Source organism: Puntigrus tetrazona, chromosome 23 (assembly GCF_018831695.1).
Source record: "Puntigrus tetrazona isolate hp1 chromosome 23, ASM1883169v1, whole genome shotgun sequence".
Lineage (NCBI taxonomy): Eukaryota > Metazoa > Chordata > Actinopteri > Cypriniformes > Cyprinidae > Puntigrus > Puntigrus tetrazona.
In genome coordinates, this window is record NC_056721.1 from 11,446,320 (window position 1) to 11,465,501 (window position 19,182).

Consider the following 19,182-nt stretch of genomic DNA (forward strand, 5'->3'; position numbering starts at 1 on the left):
CTATTTGAATTAATGATGGTTTGAAGCCTAACGATCATTTCTCCACATCTCCGGGCGCTTTAACGAGTTTGACACGAGCCGAGCATGAAGCAGCAGGTGCGCGCGGACTGACACTCAAGCTTAACCGCTCTGACAGCAAAGCACTTCAAATCAGATTTGGCGGGAATCAGCTGTGGGGAGACGGGGGGAAATGTAGATATTTATCCAAAATATTCTGAGGTTTGCTTTTTCAAAAGCATGAAGAATTGGAATTTTGAGGAGGGAGACTGCGAAGCTTACATTTCAGAGTTACAAAAAATAGGTTCAGTCAAAAACTTCAGATTTTCGTTTGTTTGTTTTTTCTCACGGCGTCACCAGGATGTTAATTGACCCAATACATGTCTGACATCCAGGATTCAAAACATTGTGGACCATTACACGGTAAGGGTCAACTCAACAAATCCAAGAATGCTGAAATCTGCGTAACATTTACACTTTGGAAATGTGAATGCTAAGGGATTAAAAGGATTAGCATTTTAGTCTGGCTCTGTCTTAAACTTCTGCTTACCAACGAAACAGCTGCAAATGACATTTCATACTGAAGTGAAACAAAAACTCAATGACTATTAGCTTGTCACAACTGCTAGACCAGTATTCTAGTTACATCCTCATTCCCAAGACCACACAAGACACCGAGCGCTCTTGTGGCAATATGGTTTAATCTAATGTCTTTCTGCTGTTTTCTGTTACATTATCTGTGTATACAGTAAAAGGTAGCCACACGTACATCAGGAGTGACCTCATCACGTCTTGTGTATCTGCGTCTCCTCTATCTCTAGTTACAACAATCTCAAAAGGTATAAAGATTTTCATCCGAAGCTGAAGTTAGGTTTAATAAATCAAACATCAAACTGCAATGAACATACAGAACTTTCTTTCACAACAAAACAAATTTCTCATAACTGTTGGTCCTTTAATTTAGATGCTCCAGATGATTTCAAACCTGTCCGTGCAGGTAATCAAACATTTAACCCTCAGATGTGCATGGGGGAAAAAAAAAAAAGAAAAAGAAAAAAAGAACAGAACAGAACAATATTTTGGAGAAAACACACACGCAAACATGTTTCATCTGTTCTTCACACTGTCCTCTAATGATAGAGAGATCACAGAGGAAGCAGGCCCTCAAATGTAGCGCCGGGGCCCTAAAGGTGGTATCTGGCACTCCAGACAGCAACAACTTTCCTCAGAAACGTCAGTGCTGATTTAATAACTGAATCCTGCCGATTCAGTTTGGATTCAACTTCTTCTCTGTCATCGGGTCATTAACTCAGGAGTCAAAAAAATGACCTTAAATTAGATTCAAAGATAAAATGTTTGTATCCTTGTCAGTTTCGTCAGTCTCTTTGAAAACGAGAGTATAATAAGGATACTTAAAAAGACTGATAATAGAGCTGAAAATAATTATTTAGAACAACAAAAAATAATAATTACAGACACAGAGAATGAAGGTTTGGTCAAACTTTCGTTTTTTTTTTTTTTTTTTTTTTTTTTTTTTTAAGTCTTTTTTCCTAGACTCTTTTTATAGTCATTTTCTCATTTTGTTAAACAGGGTTTAAGGAGACGTAGGCTAGCTTGATCTTAGTCAGCTAAAAAGCAAAGCCCCCTCAATGCAGTCTGGATCATGTGACATCACATCACAGACGCGCTCCACTCAGTCAACAGTACACGGTGGGGTGTGGGATGTAAACATGAAATTTCTTGGCAATAAAAGGGAAACAAATAAATCGGAAACAAATGTATTTTTGAAGTTCCTTCATGTTAGCAGGAGGTCTAAGTGAAGCAGTGGGTGTATTTGGATCTTCAGTTATCCTTATCCTCACAGGCGTTTCTGTGCTATGAGTGACCCAACCACGACACCTGTGAGCAAGGTCATTCCCGCCAGCAACCACTTCTTGAAGCTTTCTTGCGATTTTCTGCTCTCTGCTGCTGCATCCTTTCCAAAAATCTCTGCGAAGCGTTCCTGCAAACACACACAAAAAACAGCTTAGAATGGGATTGATTTGTATAGGAGCAGACTCGTATAACAGTAAACCGGACACATCCTGGCCAGGATTTCTTTATTGCCTAAAAAAAACCAAACCACTAGGCTTTGGCTTTGATTGCGTGTGCAGACTGATTGGTGTATGACATCGATTGCTTATGTTTTTAAAATGCTTGAGATACTTTGAATTAAAGCGATATAAAAATCCTGGCAAGGATGAGTCCTGGAAAAATAGCACGTATGGTCACCCTGGTTATTATTAACATGAATGAACGCTTAAATTATTACCAGCTGCCCCATCAGTTGTACAGTGAAGGTAACATAAAACTCTTTGGTACAGTACTTTAAAGCTACCTACTCCAATAACTGACAGATACTGAAAGTAGCTCATTTCAGCCAACCACTGCACTCCTTCAGTGCCCCTCCCCCCTCAGGCCTTCCAATAATCCCGCCCTTCCTGTGATAACAGCGTGTGCCACCAGGGGGCGAGATTTACCACGTCTGTTTCCAAGACTTCACTAACCTCATTTCTCAGCAGGATTCTGTAGCAAGCCCAATTTTATCTGAAAAGCTGAAAGGGGATTTCAGGCTTTATAACGTAACCTGTTTCCTCAGGGAACACGCTCAAGTAGACCACACCAACTCCAGACGGAGGCTGAAATAACTCAACCAAAGCGCTGCAGCTAAAATCTAATATGACTCATAAACATGCATGTACCCAGACAATTTCTGAGGACAGAAGCATTTTTTTCTTCATGTTTTCTCAGTTGGATCATCGGATTCAGGGACAATGCAATTTGTTTCACTGATGTTGCTTTTTTTTTTTTTTCAACGGTATTAGAGCAATGCAGCGATCAAGCCGAAAACATTCTGTGCATGTAGTCGATTACAACACACACACACACACACACACAACCCCTCAGACTCCCACCCCTGTTTTCCACTCAAGACGCCTGATGTCATCCTCCAGTCTTTCCCTTTGCCCTAGTTATCTACACAAGCTTGAAAATATGGGAAAAGGAATGTGAAGGACTTAAATGAAACCATCCAATGCGTTAAAAAAAACCCGCACTATCACAAGATTTATCAGCGTTTTTCATTGCAATGAAACAAAACTGGAGGACATGTCAAAGCATGTAGCAGGAAGAAGTTTATTTGACTATTTATTTAACTTGGATTGTTCAGAATAAAAAGGGGTACGTGACTGATGGCTGGTATAATATTGATACATTTTTCCATCTATGTGATACTATCATACAAAGATAAAATTAGAAAATATATTATAAAACACTAAGAACAAACTTTGGTATATGGCCAAGCAGACCAAATATATTAAGCAACCATCAGCTATCGCTAATTAAAAAGACCCTGCACAGACAACAGTGCAAATGTTCTCAGGCCTAGAAACTTAGTAAGGCCTACTGTAAAACAGTTCATGACATCAGTTCAACCATAATTTTACAAAGCAGCGAGGATACATGTCACCTTATTTCTGCAAATTAATACTCATCATAATCTATTCTAGCAAATACACTAAAGTCATGTTTCCGAGAATCAGAGGATTGGATTGTGAATTCTTAAACATTAACAATATCTTTACACCGTCATGCACTAAAAATATTATGTGCAATCACACAAAAAAGGAGCCGCTAGGAGATGGAAGGGTAATGGACAATCTAAATACAACTGATAAGCCTTGGTTATATAATCTGGGGTGGAGCTGTCAAATTTATTGACAGGTACTTTGTGTTTTAACTGACAAAGAGCCTGAAAGAGTTGGATGAAGAGAAGGAAGTAAGAGACGGTCAAGTAGGTGGATATGAAATGTGTGACACGTGTAGTCAAGGAGATGTCCCTTGCATAGATGTGTGCAGTGAAGCAAAAAAGCAGAGTGATTTATATAGGGACACGGTGAAATTCATAGGAATTGATTTCGTAAGAAAGAGGGAGGGGTGATGGGAATGGCGGAGGCTGATAACAGACCAGCAGTTCCAGAGCAGAGGGGTTATCACAAACAGTGACGCGGCACATGACATCACAACTCACTTTGACTTAAGGTTGACACAGATACCCGAAAACACCCACAAAACACCTCACATGAGCACAAATCTATTAGAAACAACATTAATAGGGCTGCGTGATTATTAAAACAACAACAACAAAAAAAAAAAACTACATAATTGTCAGTTAATCCCTTGTAATCGTTAATTACCATTATCACAGTTTACACTGAATGTTTATATCATTGTTTGAAGCAACTGCATGACGTATTGCTTTTCTGTAGTATTAAACCTCAAAAGTCAATTACACATGGGATTGGTTTATTTAAATAAAAAAGCTAAACTATGATTATGAATCATAATGTTATACTGAAACTAAAATTAAAACGATGGAAACAACCTTAAGAAAATCTTAAGCACACAAAATAACAAGTGGACTTATGATTATTTGTCACTTTGAACGACTGCATAAAATGGATTAATTGTACAGCACTAATCATTAATAATAATAATAATAAAAATGATTACAATTTCTCCCACAGTTATATTGCTTAATTATTAATTACTGAACAACTAGACTTTTTCAATTCTGTAAAAAACCCAAAAACAAATTAATAATACCTGCCCAAAATACCTGCATACAAACCACATCATTTGATGTTTGATTCATATATGTAACGAACAGTACCCCATAACACCGTACTGTACATCCCACAGAATGTTTACTATCCTATGAGAACAATCTAGTGTAAAAGTGAACCACTGTGTCAATGCACAGTGAAGAGTAAATATAATTTTTCCTCATGCATTTCCTCAGGTACGCCTTTGTCAACCTCCGTTTTAACATGACCCGCGCTGACCTCATCATGAATGGTGAACAGAGAGGGCGTGCTGTAGTCAATACAGTCAAGATGGCATGAATTTGCATCACCTTTTAACATGTATATGAGTAACCACTGCAGGAATGCTAACAGTACGGCCGAAAAGCAGAACCAAGCCCAATGCACACATGCATTCACGAGTATCAGTTTGTGAAATCGTGAGAACAAGGTGAGAACAATGTAGTTTGGTATGAGAAGAATGTGACTCTTTGATTACAGTCCAAGTCATAAATCCAAGACATGTTAAGGCATGCTTGCTGGCAGTAAGATTATGCTGCTGCAACACAGCAGCACACATTTTACAGTGTTTTATGTGTTATATGTGCAATCGAATACATGTGATAGGTGGATCGAGGAGGAGCAGATATGGAGGTTTGGCTGTGTCTTTTGAGCTGACATCATGTTGAAGTGAGTAAGCAAAATATCTCTCATGAATAATCAGCTTTAAATGAATTAATCATCAGCTGAAACATAACCGAACTTTGCAATAGTAAAATGCAATAGTAAGGCTTGCCTTAGTAAACATGCATTTCCTTCATGTTCAGTCTAATTCCATGATTATCTACGTTTCGTGCTAATTAGCAAACAACAAAAATTTCTAGTTCGCCAGGCATTTTCAAAAGTTCAGTTTAACGCTTAGTTTATTTTAAAGTTTAGTTTATCTAAAACTAATTAAAATAAATGAAATAAATGTATATTAATTGTGTGGTTAAATGCTCATTTCTGAAGAGACACAATTGTTTTATAGGAGTAACATTTTTAATAAACAGATCAGAGCACACACTGCACACTGAATATGGTAAACGAGGGCTCAAACGTACTTTCTTACTCTTGATGTGCTATTGATATGGATTTCTTTTACAATATTTGCTAGACTAAAAGCATTTTATCAGTTGTTTAGACATTCAATTAAGCAACTTAAGAATCTCAGATTGTCTTTATTTGCTATAAGTTTGGAACGACATGAGGATGAGTAACTAAAAACAAAACTTTTATTTTTTTGGGGGGATTAACAATCCCAAGCCCACCATGCCAGGTACAGCACATGCCCTGACATGTCTCTAACAACAAAGTGTAATACTCCTGACCATCGGGACAGAATTTGTTCCTCTTCTTAAACAGATCATTAACCAACGTGACTTTTTGTACATCTTGCAATGACACCTTAAAAGATCCACTCCCAAACTCCCACTGATACACTGTAGGTGTGACTGAGTAAGAAAGCATTTGTACACAAACACAATCTGTCAAGAAAGCCTGATTTTTACTGGCTCCAAACAGCACCGAGTTTGTGTGAACGCTCCCAAGAGATACCGGCTGCTAGGCAGCGGTGACTGCCAGGCGTGTTCCACAGCCCTATCTGAACAAAGAGCACATACAAACCAGGCCCTACAGGAGAGAGTGAAACCAGGTGCAAGGTGCCTGCGTTCTGTTAGTTAGCATAGGCCAATATCCAAATAGAGGCCAAGAAAGGGGCCGATTCTGTTTCTGAAAGGAACATGGTGAAGGTGAGGTACTAGAGGGGAGATATAAGCTGGCACAGATGATGAGGCCACAGAAACACAAAGTCATCCTCACCACTATATTGCTACCGCAAATGATCTACTCTGTTGACATCAGCGTATTACATCAAGTCCAGCCTCATCCTGTTAAAAGAGGAGCAATTTGTTCATGAAAGAGAGAGAGTGTGTGTGTGTGTGTTTGGGGAGATTATAAGTGTGTCGTACATATAGTTCAGTTTGGTTCAGTTGAGTCAGAGCACTGGGTTTCTCCACTGTTACACCATCCTGACCCCATAACCCTTGCCATGGCGTTTGTGAAGCCAGTCACTTGTTTTCCAGAACAGCTCGTTCTGTTTTCAGCCAGATGATTGATGATGCACACACTTAGAGCGTAACACGTTTTACAGAAACACAGCGTGGCTGCTCTTCTGTACTGATTAGAGAACACTGGTGTGTCTGTACAGAAGCTAGTGAGGGAAGGGTGTGATGGTTCACCATCCTCCATCACCTCAATCAATCATATCAATACTTCCGTTTCAGCCTTTTCTTGCTTGGTTGACCAAAGGGAATCCTCTGAAAACCTACATATGTAAACATCCTCAAAAATATTCCCATGCAAGCCTCTATGTTAGGGTGTTCTGTATGGTTGCTTTTGGAAAAGTTCCCAAACAGCTCTAATCATTTTGGGTTGCAGAAGCTGTACTTTTAATAAAATTTGAATAGAAGAGTGCTGAAAATGTGTTTCTAGCTTGCATCATAAATGCATCTTTAGCTCAAATCACACTAAAAACCTCGTTCTCAGGAAGGTCCAGTTAATATGGACACATTATAAAATAAATAAACTACCAAAAAAAACCAAAACATACTTTTTAAACTGAGATCTCTACACGAAGCATGACATTTTCATTTCCAGCTCCTGGGCTCCACCTCAAATGGCATACTCTCTTGACTAAGTATTCCTTTTGAGCAAGAAGTATGTTCTATATAGTATGAATGTAATCCAGACATAATATGTTTATTGTTTATTATTGTAATGTGACCTACAGACGTCAGTTAATTTGCTTCACTGTCATTCACAACTTCTCTCCAGTGGCCTCATGGGATTGTGAAGTGTATTTTGCATGCACACTTCAGAATCTTGTCATTCAGATATGTTTTGGCAGTATTATATACTATACTGTTAATTCAGACTTACTAGTCTTTCACATAATGTTTCTTATATTGTAGGAAGTATGCATATTCAGACAGAAATCTGGTCACTTCCAAAGTCAAAAGACCTCACAACCAGTTCCCTATGATATGTTGGTTTCTCAATTTGACTCCCATCTCTTGGCCAACGTAAAACACTGGAAATTGTCCCTCAAAATGAATAATTTTAAATTGTCTAATGAATCACTTAGAAAAATAATATTACGTCTTAAACCACATTTGAGGTATCATTGATGTCCAAAGCATGAACAATGCAGGTTGAGTTAAACAGTTTAATCTCTAGGATTATGGGTTTGTTCAAATCCCTAACCCTCAGCAGTAGTAATAATGATTCCTTAGCACCACCACTGAAAGAGCTCATCCTGGATATCTACAGCCCGAGGCTGGCAACCAAACAAAGCAGCCAAGTTCCCAGCAGATGAGACAACAACCTGGAATGTTCAAGAGGTTTCCTAGCAAAAAAAACAAAAAAACCACACACACTGTCTGCCTTTTTTTAAAACGCGTTGAGCCTGAGTGGTTAGACAAGAGGAAACCAGTGGGTTTTTTTTCAGATGTGAAGCCCGCACACCATCACTGAGCAGAACAATTATAAAGAGGTTGGAAGGGCAGGATTTCCTCACGATCACTCAGGAATGCTGGACACCCTCATTCCTGTGTGGAAATCAGCTGATAGGAAACTGGCCTTGCTGTTTCTCACTCAGTCTCTGCTGAGTCACTCAGACTTCAAGCTGAAAACTGAGATTTCCAGTCCACGACCGTAGATATGGTAGGAAAAAATAAGTAAAAAGAGGAATGAAGCAAAAAAAAAAAACACCTAAGCCATCACAGAGCAGGATATGTGACAGCCATGGCCATTTGAGAATTACATCAATGTTGCAAAACAAACAGGATGAAGGTGAAATTGCATTGCAACATTTTTGGGGTCAAAATAAACCATGGTTACTTAATTTCTGATCAAACTGATTGCCATCATCTCTTCAGTTTAGGTCAACAATGTGATCTTACTCTAAGAGGGTGATGCTGTGAAGGTGGTTTACAGCAAATGGGATTTCTGATGTCAGCCTGGTATTTACCATTTTAGCTGTCAGTGATGTCAGCACACACCTACAGGTCAGGCAAACATTTATTATAGAGTGTCTCTCACTTTTTATAGACAGCAAGAATCTCTGTCTGGTTTATGGCCATGGGTTTAGTGGTTCAGAATTAGAGTAGCGCATTTAAAATTACCTCCTTAATGGTACAGGCACAATGGTATTGCCGGCTTTCTTTGGAATATGTACCTTAAATCTCATTAAAAGGATATATTATTTATCCTTGGATTAAGATACAATTTGTATCAATTTGTATTTGTTTGATGTACAATGTGAAATAATGTTACTAATTTTGTTGAGTCAGTTTATTGACAGACATCCAATCATAAATTGCATAATTATTTAATTCAAATGATCCAAACCTAAAAAAAAAAATTTAAGCCCAAAAGATCAAGTACCAAATTTTGGATCCACCAATTTTTAAATTTCTGCTAATATGATATGGTAATTATTTTTATGTTATGACTGATATTATAATTAGATTACATTATTTTAACTGAAAAATGTATCACTGTCATCTAAAATATGTGAATTTGGGTACCATAATGCACATTTAGCGAAGATTACATTTAACAGTGGTATTCAAATTGTGTAAAATGGTGGCAAAGCAAATAAAAATTACATAATATTCAGCCACTTCTATTGCAAAACAGACAACAACGGAAAAGTTATCCAACTGTTTAACATTTCAGTAATCCAAATACAGGAAGCAGCGCCCTTGATGAAAACCAAACATCAGTTTCCCGAGCACAGAAAGTACAGTCACCTTGAAACCACAGCAACACTGGCCAGGACAGATGATTTTTCCAGCAACTGCAGTAAATGTTCTCAGTTTATTAACTATTCTCCTACATCCAATTTTTCCAATTACATCAGTCTTTGCCCTGAAACATCATTAGTGTTTCATTATGTAACTGTTTAGTGAGAGGTGACGACACCTGAAACCCCACGCCTCAAATTTAGTTGACAATTAAACCCACGGCCCAAATAAAATTTAGACCACAAACATCCAATCGCATCACGGCATGCAAAGTAATCCGAGCGGCACACCTACTGTTTTATTTTAGATTGTATATCTGGAAGATCTCTGTCTGTGGGAGGTGTCCTTTGTGCTTGCCTGGCAATGTGGCCATGTTTGTGCCTACCGTAAATGAATTAAAGAGAAGATTAATGAGTCAGGAGAGTGGGGCTCAGACTCCAATCTGTTCCGCATCTCACCGGGGAGACATCACCATCAGCTCCCATTCTGTCAGCCAAATCCCAATGAGCCGGGGCACATGCAGACTACATACGTCCATATACATACAGATATTTAGACCTAAACCTGCTCTTACAGGCAGACACAGCCTCTGGGGATATCTGTCAAAAAACAGAATGTTAAACTTATGCATATTGGATGATGTTGAAACAGAGCATACTTGCAAGTATGCATGTGATGCCTTTTAAAGCACAAATGGTCTACCAATTCCTCAAGAATGTAATGAACTATGTTTCGGTGGCAACCTCATCAGTCCAAAACAACCATTCTTCAATTGATTTGTCGACCACTTGCAGGCAAAGTCTTTATTATTGAAATTCCATCTGGAGATGTTAGTGGAGCAGAAAAGATATTTCTAAGGATGAGAACCTACAAAGAGACTCATAACAATATGACTGATGAAACTCAGAGATGATATCAACACTTTATCAGTCACTGTGACTTCATTCATGGCCGATTCTAATCCTACAGATGGGGCCTCTGATTTTTCTCCATAATCTGATTTTAACTAGAAGCTATACGGGAATGAGGGAAAGCTAGATAGAAAAAGAGGGGCTTTACTGAAAGGGCCGGACAGAATATAAAACATGCAGGATGAATAATGAGTGAGAAAGAGAGAGACAGAGAGAGAGAGAGGGGGAAATTGCTCATGACCTGATTTTCCAGCATAAGCCAGTTCTGTTGAAGCAGAGCTACAGTCACGTTATGTCCGGAGCGGCACAGGAGAAGCCGATTTGATCTCTACCCCCTGTTCCTAATCTGGTATCAGTCAGGCATCACACACACTCAGACTGAGCTCACATTCTGAGTCAGGCTACTTTCTCAGTCTTACCTTGTTGGGCTGTGGTTTGGAATGACAGTCACTTTATGATTTGATTTCAAAAGTACAAACATGCTTATAAATTCAAACAAGCCCACTAAGATGGTTAAAACCATGCTTGATTTACATGTGAAAAATGTTGTACAGTAATAAAACACATCCAATAAAATTCCCCTGCACTGTTCATAGCTACAGTCTGTTCAGCATAGCACATTAAGAGCAAGAGAGAAGCAAAGATGACCCTTTATGAAAACAAAGCACATTCGCTTTTTTAAAGTCGTAATTCTGTCAGATGGACAAGGAGCTTAATGTGGTCCACTGCTCTGTGGAACGGTGTCAGAGCCACTAAAAGGTTAGTGGGTCCTTTCAGTGGGCCGTTATTTGTGTTATTAGGGGCTAATTGCAGTGCAGTTTGATGATGCTGGATAATCTTGGCTAAAGTGCATTAGGAGAGCTGGGCTTAAAGGTGCAGGTCGGTCTTCCACACCATCGACCAACACACAGAGAAGTGTGTGTGGAAATTTTTAATTAGCAAAGAACAGCTTCAGCTCAGAAGCTAAATCCACTGGCGTTGAACACCACGCATGTGCACAAAAACACCAGAACAACACAAGAAAAAACGTGTGGGAAAAAGTTGGCTAAAAATACAGTAGCTGTATTTACAAACACTTTAGGTGAGAGAAACTAGTGACATCACTGCTAACAGACAAAAATGTGCTTTAGTTCAGGCATATGTGAATGCATTTAAAGGATGTTTCAACAACAGCAACAACAAAAGAAAATCCTGTAATTTACCATTTACTCAACATTATTACAGTACATTATTTTAAGCACTGCCTTTCCTCCATAGAGGAAAATAGAAGACATTTTAAAAAAAATGTTTATGTGGCCAGTTACATGAGTTTGGAAAAAGTAAATGACAAACTATTATTTTTAGGTAAACAGACTTTTCAAAATCCATAAAAATTTCCAGCCTCTTCTGCTCTAGCAACATGGACCCAAACAATGTTTGTGATGCTCTGTTTTCACCCCCCGTGACCCTGGCAGAATGGATCAGCCCAACCTTCCTTGAAGGTGAGGCCAGAGCCCCATCTCCCCCCTGTCTGTGACATAAGAGGAATATGCTAGCATAGCGTTAGTTGTTTTCTCCACCTATCTTCCCCCTCTTTCTCTCTCACTCACTCGCTGGTGACAAAGCTGCTGGAACAGACTGCATCGCACCATCTGTTTACTGCCATTTTCACTCAGTCAGCCACACACAAACCAAACACACACATAAAGCCATGTGCATGATATAGTTCATAAATGGAGTCACCTTGTGAAAACACAAAAAGAGAACATTTCAAATTGTGGCGATGAACTCAGTCAAAAGGTCAGGGCTGAACTATGACCTTGAGAATAGCAATGTTCAGCGTCACTGCAAATAAACATTTGCCAAAGCTTAAGCATGAAACGGCAATGAGGTCTGTTGCAGCATGTACGGAGGACATCACCACATCTGGATCAGCGTTTCCACTGCTGCTGTCACTGTGTGTTTACAGCCAAGCTCTTCACCTGGATGCTGCAGGCTTGCACGTGTGTGCGCGAGCACCCGCAGCTCCTTTGTTTAAGGTAATCACTTGCTCAGCGTGTACTATACCTTGAAATAATCGTATAAACGAGAGGAACACACATGAAATGGAACGATAATGCACATATTGCAACACACGTGATCCAGACCCAGACACAATTGACCAGGAGCACAAAAGCAGACGTATAGTCTGCCATGCGACACACAGGCGCAGAGTGGGCGGTGCTGATGTATCGGAGCTTGACGAATGATTGCGGAGGCGGGCCGCAAACACGCGTGGCCATCAAGCCTGCCAAATCGATAGAGATGACCAGTAAGGTGATGGGATGATGGATGGACGGATGAACGTGGAAAGAACCAGACAGAATGAAGGGGTGAGCGGGGACACTGACGGCGGTGACGCGGGCATGTTGTTGCATGTCTGATCTGCAACACGTCCACTCACGTGAGAGCCAGGGAAAGGCGGGGGAGACCGATCGAAAGAAAGAAACAGAGAATCGAAAGAAAGAAAGGAAGGGACAGGAAATAGAGGCGGGAGTAAAAGTAAAAGTGATGGAGGATGGGGAGTAGGGGGTGGTCCCGTGGGTGTTCCTTATGCAAACATGATAGACAATGGGACAAGGGCGTGTGTATGTGTGTGTGTATATATGGTATGGTGTGTGTTTGTATTCACACGTGTATGCGTTTGATGAAACTCTTGGTAACAGCCATACGTCACACAAAGACTTCTGTTGTGGTGACAGTGATTAAAACGTGCTAAAGGCGGGCCTTTGTTTATCAGCATGCATGAGCGCATCACTGCTAGGTGTGTGTGTGTGGTATGTAATTAATGATTGGTTGTGTTTGGAAGTCACTCTTCTAGTTAGGAGCAGAGTGATAGTGAAGGAACCTCGCTGGACGCTAATGAGGGTTTCAGAGGGACTACCACCACACACACTTACACACACAGACACATGCTAAAATGGGAGTAATAAACAAAGCAGGTGCAATAAGAGTGAAAAAGTATGGATTCCCCCCCCTCCCACTGTATGTTATTTTTCCCTCCAACTCTCATCGACTGCAAATAATTTATCCTGTACTAGCCTATCCGAACAAAGGCAGTTACCCTCAGTACATTCACATATAATTCAAGCCTAATTGGTAATATCCCCACCCCCTAAGGCACAAGACTCTAGTAGTGGCGACTAATTTACGTCAGTCAGTCCCTTTCCCAGTCCCTCTATTGAATAAGATTTTAGAAAATTTCTTTAAAAATACTAAAACTGAATGACTTGCTCGTGCATTCTTCTAGAGACGCAAAGATTTAAGAATGGATTTTTAACCCAAACCTTCATGTTGATCATGCACAAGGAAAAAGACCTGATGTGACTGCACCTCTGGGCATTATTACTGTATCACTGCAGATCTCCCCAGAGCAAGAGAGAGAATAACACAGCCTGACAGGCAGGTACTGCAATACACCTGCATCACACTACAGCTGCCAGCAACTGCGTAGGCAAAGAAAATGATACAAAAAGGTAGTTGAAACTGGGGCTGTGTGGGAGGGGACTTAAACAAGCATGCACAAAATAATTCTATATATGAGAAGTGTGTGAGTGAGAGCGAAACCCGAAATGAACATTCCCAGCTTCTCCCCTAGCAAGGGAACCTCCCAATGCATAGAACAACCGCCGACGTTCTTTGGTATTTGCATCATCTGTTTTTAAATATTACTACAAAAGCAGAAACGGAGGTGAATATATAGCATGGAAACCCCCCCACCCCCCACTATCAAAATGCATTGATGTGTGGTAAATGCTCACTAGAGAGATTTCAACCATGAAATCGACTGTGCATGTGTGCTTATGTGTGCCTCCTGCCGACACACAACTGGCCTGATTGAGACAGCATCCTATAGACAACCGCTGCGTAAGTTCAGACTGAACCTGATGCCGAATGTGACGGAGATGAAAGGCGGCCTACATTTATGTAACACATGCATATCTGTCTTTTGTATGTCAGACACGCAGACCGCATTTTCTTACCCCATTGAGGAAGTGACATGAAGAGCACACTCCCACAATTTCTGCTTAAGATGAAGCAAAACTGCAGCTGGGTGCTTTAGGATGTGAAAGCTCAAGAATTCATTCATCAGTCTATTGTAGTGCCATTCAAGTCCTCAAACACAGCATAACAAATCGTCCAACACTTCCATCACCCTCAACAGTGGGCATCTAATGCTGCACAGATTGTGTAAAAATTTGTGCTAAAATGTATTTATTTTTTATCAATAGCATAGGTGAGGCAAAAAAGTCATTTCTTTTTTATTAAAGCATACCTTTGATGAATACGTGCAACATTAATGCATTTACTTTTGAGGTAGATAAAATCTAGGTTTCAAATGCAATTAAAACACTGAGACATGTTTACACATGCATATACAAACACATACATATTATATATATATATATATATATATATATATATATATATATATATATATATATATATATATATATATGCTTCGAGATTCAAGATCCAAATTTATAGATAAAAATTACGTGTTGATTTTACTTTCTATGCAGTTTCGGGTTCTTTGTGTAATAAAGACATCACAAGACAGAAAAAAGAAACGTCAAGGCAATAAACAAAAATGCATGCTCTAGAACATGGCACACAGACAACTGAAAATAAGCATCTACACTACAAATAATAAAAAAACTGAAACATTAACACAATTGGTGTGTGCCAATCAGAGTCAGTTCTCTGCACCATCCAACAAACCAGCCTTGTTAAAAATGACCTTTACAATCCACTTCCATATCTCACCCAATCAGATCACAGCCCTGATCACAAAGAGAAAAAGCTGACTAGGCCAGGACCCCTCCATTACCTGCCCCTCGTCCAGCCTACATAAAGAAGAGAACCAGCACAAAGGGTTTTCACATGACTTTACTCATGCCCTCCTTTCATCACTGGACAGCTGACCGAAGGGAAATAACAAAAAGGAAAAAAGTGAAAACAATAAAAACACAAAAGATGAAAGGAAAACAATGAAGTCAGAGCATTCCCCTCCATTCTTAACCACATGTGTTCATCTCCCACACGCTCTTGACTCTGCTCAGTTCTGAGTTTTAAATGGGAATTAAATCAATCAGCTGTCCAGTAGCTGTGGTTCTGTTATCTTATCTCCCATTCCTTTCCCCTCCACAGAGTTTCAGCATCCCCACCCAGGCCCAGGAGAGGGCAGGCACTAAAAACAGCCCTGTCTGGACCCAAGGGAGCCAGCAGATTTGGCCATGCAAAACACCCTCTTTCATCAATAGCATCCATTTTTCCTGGACTATTACTATTATAAGCTTCATAAAGTATTTGAATCTCAAATGGCAGAATTCTTAACAGGACAGACTACCAAAAAATTTACATTTCTGTCATGTACTAACACTCATATTCTTCCAAACCCATAAAGATATTTTTAATGAAACCTGACAGTTCAGTAACTCCAAAATGTTGAAGATACTTGATCATCAGGATTCATGTGGATTCAATTTATAACAGCTTTATTACCTTTTTGGATGTGCTAGCTAGCTTTTGGTTACCTGGAGTTTTAATGGAGGCACAGAAACCTCTCGGATTTCATTAAATACGTCTTTATTACTGTGCTTTGAAGATTAACCAAAGTCTTACAGGTTTTGAAACAACATGATGTTGAGTAAATGATAGAATTTTCATCTCCTTTCAGTCCTTCAAAGAGACCTTTTCTATATAAAGACTGGCCAAGGGAAGTTTAAATGCAATGAACAATGATCCAACAAGACTATTTGAGATGGAAATAATTAAAAACTATACACCTGAACAGTTTACATACATCGAGGCTGCTCGCAATCAAATTGAAGACAGCTAACAACGGCAGAAAAAAAAAAAAAAAAAAATACAAGTAAGTTTCCACTCACCCATCCTCCTTGGCTCTGGATCCAGGGCTGAATTTTATTATCTAGGTAGACGATCATCCAATCTGCAATGCTTCCCACTAGCGGACTCATCTCCTTCTCCACGCACTCAACACAGAGAGCCCCTCCAAAGGCAAACAGCCCCACGATGCGGCCCCAGTTGACGCCGTCGCGAAACACCTCATCCATCACGCTCTCGAAGCTCTGGTACGCCGTGGCAGGTGTGATGTGGAGCTGCGAGGACAGGTCGTTGAACGCTTGGGAATAACGAAGCTCAAACTCGTTGGCAGAATCGCGAAGCGCCTCCTTTACCGCGTCCAGACCCCCAGTCCCGTTTGTCTGACGCTGGGGGGTTGAAGCGGGGGACCTTGGTGGGGTCCCAGCGGAACCAGTACTTGTTCCGTTCAGGGAGCCATTAACGAGGGTCGTCGTTCCTGCCGCCTCCTCATCGTTCCCTTCCGCCGCATCAGTCCGATTTATGTCTTCTATAAATTCAATGTGATTGAAGGGGTAGTTCCTCTGTGAGAGTTTATATTTAATAAAATATACCACCAGTTCTCGGTTATAGTAAGACATAATTCACGTCGTTTCTCGTCGTTCTCCGATGTCTGGATATCCACTCGCTCGTCCTCAGAACACAGTGCACACCCTTGCGTCCTTCTCAGGCTTCTGCCGACGCTCAGGGATGGTGCAATGGCTCATACCCTGTGGTAAGACAACAGTGCAATGAATTGATCTGTAAATACGCAATCATTTTCACAAACAAGGAGAGGAGGGGGTCAGGGTGAAACTTTGGAAGAGGTTAAGGGGCAATGAAGATAAACAGGTTTTTTTTCACCCTCTAAAGCCCTCTTACTTAATGGAGAGGCTTGATCAAAGGAACAGATGGTAGCCTCTCATCACCTGCCTCCTATGAAAAACACGGACAATGTCCTCTCTCCCCCCTATCCAAGACATGGCTAAATGTACACTGACCTTGACATGAGTGAATTTTAAGCAGCAGGGGGCAAGAACAGCCAGCGTGGCTAGAATTATGATTCCCTCATTTCAACAAATCTGTAACGGACCTCAATTGAGAAGATCCAGCCAAGACTCTAAGACAAAAGACACCCAAGCGCTTCATGGCAGTTTTTAAATATTTTCTAAACACCGTAAAACTCAAGTATAATCATAACGAATTGAGTAATCTTTGCTTAACACAATAGGCTGCAATTAACACGTATTAATCTGCGCATTTGTTTATAATTACACACGTTATTACAGATCAAATCTATATAATGATTTGGAATAATAACGATAACGATCAAGAGAATCAGTCATTCTGACACTATACATCTGGGCAGACAGATAGACAGAACTAGGGAAGAGATTTTAAATAACTTTATTATTAGATGAAAAGATCAAGTTACTTTTTTTTTTTTGCTGATTTCGCCTGTTTGACGACATCACGAGCGCGGGGTGTTCCCGCGGTGCATTATCTGATCGCTCCTGGGAAAAGCGCGAGAGTTCTCAGGAAACACTGGATCAGCCAAACACGTGCTGACAACAACGAGGCTCAGAGCACGACACATGGCCGTTTCAGAGGCTGCCCTCTTCGTCGCGGGAAAAAAAAAATCACTAAAACCTTACTTAAAATAGAGAATTACTCATTCTGTGTCGGGATAAGATGCATATCGTCCTTCTATAAAATGCGACTCCCATCCTTTATTCAACATGCGATATAGATAACATTTACATATATAGCGCATGAGGCGGTCGCACTTATTGATTCGCTAGACATGAATTATCTAAGACTCTAATAAAAGGACACACGCGGCGTGTTTACAAACAAAACGTAAACTCCCAGCACAACCGAAACAGAGCGTGTGTGAACACCCCCCGGACAAAGCTATTCGGTATTTTATATTACTGTTCTCAAGAAACAACATTTTCCTTAAAGTAAACTCTACATACGCCAGTGGCTAGATTAAACACAGACCAAAGCTTTCATCGAACAACTTGTTACAAAGTCTAGCGTCAATATGCTCCTACTTTATCTTAGCTCACTGACAACGTTTAAGATAATGACAGACGACACGGAGAGTTAAAGAGCATTCAGCTTACCATAACACAGTCAGCTCCCTCCTAGATTAAACCAACCCAGCGAACGGCTCCAGACAGCGTATGTGAACGTTAGTTATAGATTAAGCGACAGTATCAAATAGAAACTGCGGCAGATCAAAGTAATAATAGTGCGCGCGTGTACTAAACGAGCGAGCTCTGGATATTTCTCTTTAAAGCAGACCTCCCCTCTCTGTGATAGGATATGATCACCTAAATGACGCTGCCTACCCAACCATTACGTAATAAAGGCTCCGTTCTCGGGCCCTTGGCGGAGGCCGAGCGGAAACAACCAGTCAGTTCTGCTGGGCGAGAGGTATCACTTTCCCAGAACCGCTCCAGTCCGAGAAAACGAACACAAAAGGACCAAATTCACAATCATGAGTCATAAATGTCCGCTGGGCGCGAGCGGAGCGCGAGAGCTCTCCAAATGTCGCCCTGTCTATGCCGAGGAGAAACACTGGATTTAGATGATTATAGCGTTTCTTAATCTTTTTTACCGGGCAGCACACCACTAGCATAAACGATTTACGCATGTAAGTAAAATTAAATACCCCTTCATGTTTTTTTAACGAATGCGCGCAATAATACGTTTAATAGATTTCTGCACGCATTTAAGTCCTGACGAGAAACGCCACATGCACGCAAGAGAGCAAATTAATAAAAAAAAGCCCTGTATAATTGATGCTTCTCGCTGGCCAAGAATGCATTTCCTGTAAAATCCAAGCCAACTACGTCAATCTTTCCCCCTTCGGCTAGTTAGCCGTGTTAGCTAGCGTCATGGAAGATGGACTGTCTC

General features: G+C 40.4%; 1 protein-coding gene across 2 annotated transcripts; it reads right to left on the reverse strand.

The window, feature by feature from the left end:
- Positions 1 to 679: 679 nt before the first annotated feature.
- bcl2l1 (BCL2 like 1) lies at positions 680 to 18,591 on the reverse strand. Of its 2 annotated transcripts, XM_043224668.1 has the most exons (4): positions 18,387 to 18,591; positions 16,287 to 16,988; positions 9,761 to 9,847; positions 1,863 to 1,999 (listed from the first exon to the last, which is right to left on the reverse strand). In XM_043224668.1, exons 2-3 carry the CDS (start codon positions 16,857 to 16,859, stop codon positions 9,770 to 9,772), a joined length of 651 nt encoding a protein of 216 aa, XP_043080603.1. In that variant the 5' UTR covers positions 16,860 to 16,988; positions 18,387 to 18,591; the 3' UTR covers positions 1,863 to 1,999; positions 9,761 to 9,769. The 2 variants fall into 2 exon arrangements, with proteins under 2 accessions (XP_043080602.1, XP_043080603.1); XM_043224667.1 differs by lacking the exon at positions 9,761 to 9,847 and having other exon boundaries at positions 680 to 1,999; positions 18,387 to 18,572.
- Positions 18,592 to 19,182: the final 591 nt, after the last annotated feature.

What these genes read in the sequence shown, in the direction of transcription:
- bcl2l1 (XM_043224667.1), bottom strand. Translation starts at nt 16,859, where the DNA reads ATGTCTTACTATAACCGAGAACTGGTGGTATATTTTATTAAATATAAA. An exon ending in TCCAGAGCCAAGGAGGATGG is followed by an intron (nt 2,000 to 16,286) that starts GTGAGTGGAAAC and finishes GTGTGTTTGCAG; the next exon opens with GAACGCTTCGCAGAGATTTT.